We start from the raw sequence: 2,729 nt of genomic DNA, 5'->3' as shown, positions 1-2,729 counted from the left end.
CTAATGGGCTGGCCAGGCCCGAACGATAGCCCTGTTTTCTACTAGTGGTACAATAGTCCGCTAATTGCTGGCTATAGGTGATTTGATGCTGACTCAATGGTGGGACTGTTCCATTCACGGAGCCGGCCCTTGACTAGCCACAATGGAGAGTAACATACACTAGTAACATACACATATCCCTAGGCTATGTTACTACTTCATTAATGAGTAGTAACATAAGTGTGGTAACATGCAAAACTTTATTTATTAGGTTATAGACTCATATTGCATTGGGAAATGTGATGTTACAATAACTAGCTAAGTTACTAGTACTACATCTCTCCTCATTAACTCATTGTCACATAAGCAAATTTGCTGAGTTGGACTCGGTGTTACTACCGAAGTTACTCCCAATGTGGCTAGTCTTAGCTGTCTGTCCATATGAAGCCGGTCAGTTGATTCCAATACATGGCCCACAACAAGTGAACGGTGCCTCTTTCACACTCAACTCAACAGGACCACTACGCCACTAGCCAGCAAGTCAAGTCAATACACGTCATACAAGTATACCCCATGCATGGGGGCCCTACTTCACCACCACCACAGCTAGCTAGCTAGACTCATCCTCGTCCAGGGCGAGGCACGCACGCCCATTTCTTCCTGCTTCATCATTTTAACTGTTCTAGCTCAGTGTGCCGTGCACACGATGATGTGCATGCGCCGCCATGTGCATGTCGTCGCCTTCGCCTTGGCGGTTGCCGGCGTGCTGACGACCCTCGCGGCCGATAAGCCGGTGGTGGTATGCGGCACAGCTGGTAACTACACGGCCAACAGCGCATATCAGGGCAATCTCCGGCTCGTCGCCGCGGGCCTACCCACCAACATCTCCACGTCCCCTGGCCTCTTCGCCACCGCCGAAAACGGCGCCGAGCCGGACAGGGCGTACGCCGTCGGGATATGCCGCGGCGACCAGGACGCCTCCGCCTGCCAAGCCTGCATCGCCCCCACCTTCAAGGACGCGCAGGACCTGTGCCCCTACAACAGGGGCGCCACCATCTTCTACGACACCTGCCTCCTCAGCTTCTCCGACCGAGACCTGCTCCTCTCGCCCACCAATTCCAACGACGAGGTGATGCGGCTCTACAATGCTGGGAACATCACCTCTGACGTCGTCAGCCAGTTCAACGCCGCCGTCTACAAGCTCCTCGACGCCATGGTCGAGTACGTGGAAACCATAGACTCGGTGAGGAGGTTCGCAACCGGGACCATCGGCTTCGACGCGACCTACCCCATTATCTACAGCATGGTGTGGTGCACGCCCGACCTGACGCATGGGCAGTGCCGTGCTTGCCTTAGCGCCACGGTTGCCCAGATGCCCTACACCTTCATCCCTAATACGCAGGGCGCCACCATCACTGGGCTGCGATGCAGCGTGCGCTACGAGGTACACCCGTTCTACAAGGGCGTCACCATGCTGCAGCTGACGGGCACCTCGCCTGGTGTGTTAATTCATTCTTGGATTTTTCCTTTCTGTTTTGCTAATTAAGAAAGCACTCTTGCTTCCTCGTGCGCGCCTCCTAAAAGTTTACACAAGTCTTAAAGTTACATAAAAAGAGTTTTCTCGCATTCACGGACAAGTAATCGCAATCCCTATTCTCCCAATTGAGAAAAAAAAAAGAGAGATCAGAACTATCTAATCTTTTTTATTATAGGGGTAAACCCTAATTAATCTCCACCTTTAATTTGCTTAGGAATCCGTAAAATTTTCTAGGGGGTGTAATGAAGCAAAACTCAAGGGAAAGTTCTATAGTATCTCTTCCGGCAACTAGTAACTAACTCTGTTCAACAATACAACAAATAAGTAGTACTAGTACTAGTCCTCCTAAGAGTTAGTATTAGATATAGAATTGATATATAAACATAATAGCTAGTAGTAACAGTTAGTAAGACTCCTCTTTTTGTACTAACAATATCACTACTCCATCACTTACACAAATAACTGGCTCTCGACCAGTTACATGGATTAGAACATATTGAGAAGATATGTTAACTAGTAATATGTTGAGAACGTGTTGAGAAGCGTACATTTGCATTTGCATATGTGAAAATATGCTAATTAGTAATATGCAATAATTAAACATACCTCAATATGCTTTGATTGCAACTACCGTTCGCAAAAAAATGTCCACTGACCCTTATGTACAATAAGACGTTCTTTTAAATCATACTTTCATTTGAAAAAAAGTTAATATATATGCACACGAGTAATGGTTTCAATTTTAACTTAAGAGAATTGGCATATTGAGAACATACCAGTTACATGGATTAGAACATATTGAGAAGATATGTTAACTGTTCGATATGAGGAGAATTGCATGTATTTGCAGGTAAGAAGAGTAATGAAACCAGAAAAATTCTTTCAATCGTGCTACCTTCAGTGGCAGCTCTACTTGTAAGCATTGTGGCGTGTCTTTGTTGCTGGAGGAGGAGAACAAGAAGTAAAAAGTTACTGGCATGTAAGTTCTCCAAAAGTCTGGAATCGCTGATTGAAATATTGTCATAGGTCATTAGTGGCGCCGGATGCACTATATTAGATTGATTAGTACTTGACCTATTGTGGTCAATGACACTTCACCACCGCCGTTTACTACAGTTTACCTATATTTGTCATGGATGAATTACAGCCACCGTAATTTCAGCTGTTTTGTTCCTCTTGTAGATACTCAGAGTAGCTCTACTTCAGACATGTT

General features: G+C 46.0%; 1 protein-coding gene across 1 annotated transcript in view; it reads left to right on the top strand.

Annotated features, from left to right (window-relative positions):
* Positions 1 to 628: 628 nt before the first annotated feature.
* The window catches only part of LOC123172582 (cysteine-rich receptor-like protein kinase 6), a 4,173-nt gene continuing 2,072 nt past the window's right edge, over positions 629 to 2,729 (top strand). Inside the window, exons 1-2 of the mRNA XM_044589533.1 lie at positions 629 to 1,478; positions 2,367 to 2,495. Coding sequence (XP_044445468.1) covers positions 686 to 1,478; positions 2,367 to 2,495 — 922 coding nt within the window. The 5' untranslated portion in view covers positions 629 to 685. The remainder of the gene's footprint in view (positions 1,479 to 2,366; positions 2,496 to 2,729) is intronic.

The sequence above is a fragment of the Triticum aestivum genome, unplaced genomic scaffold (genome assembly GCF_018294505.1).
Source record: "Triticum aestivum cultivar Chinese Spring unplaced genomic scaffold, IWGSC CS RefSeq v2.1 scaffold38880, whole genome shotgun sequence".
Classification (NCBI taxonomy): Eukaryota; Viridiplantae; Streptophyta; class Magnoliopsida; order Poales; family Poaceae; genus Triticum; species Triticum aestivum.
Note: the sequence above shows the minus strand (reverse complement) of the source record. Positions and strands in the feature narration are given on the sequence as shown.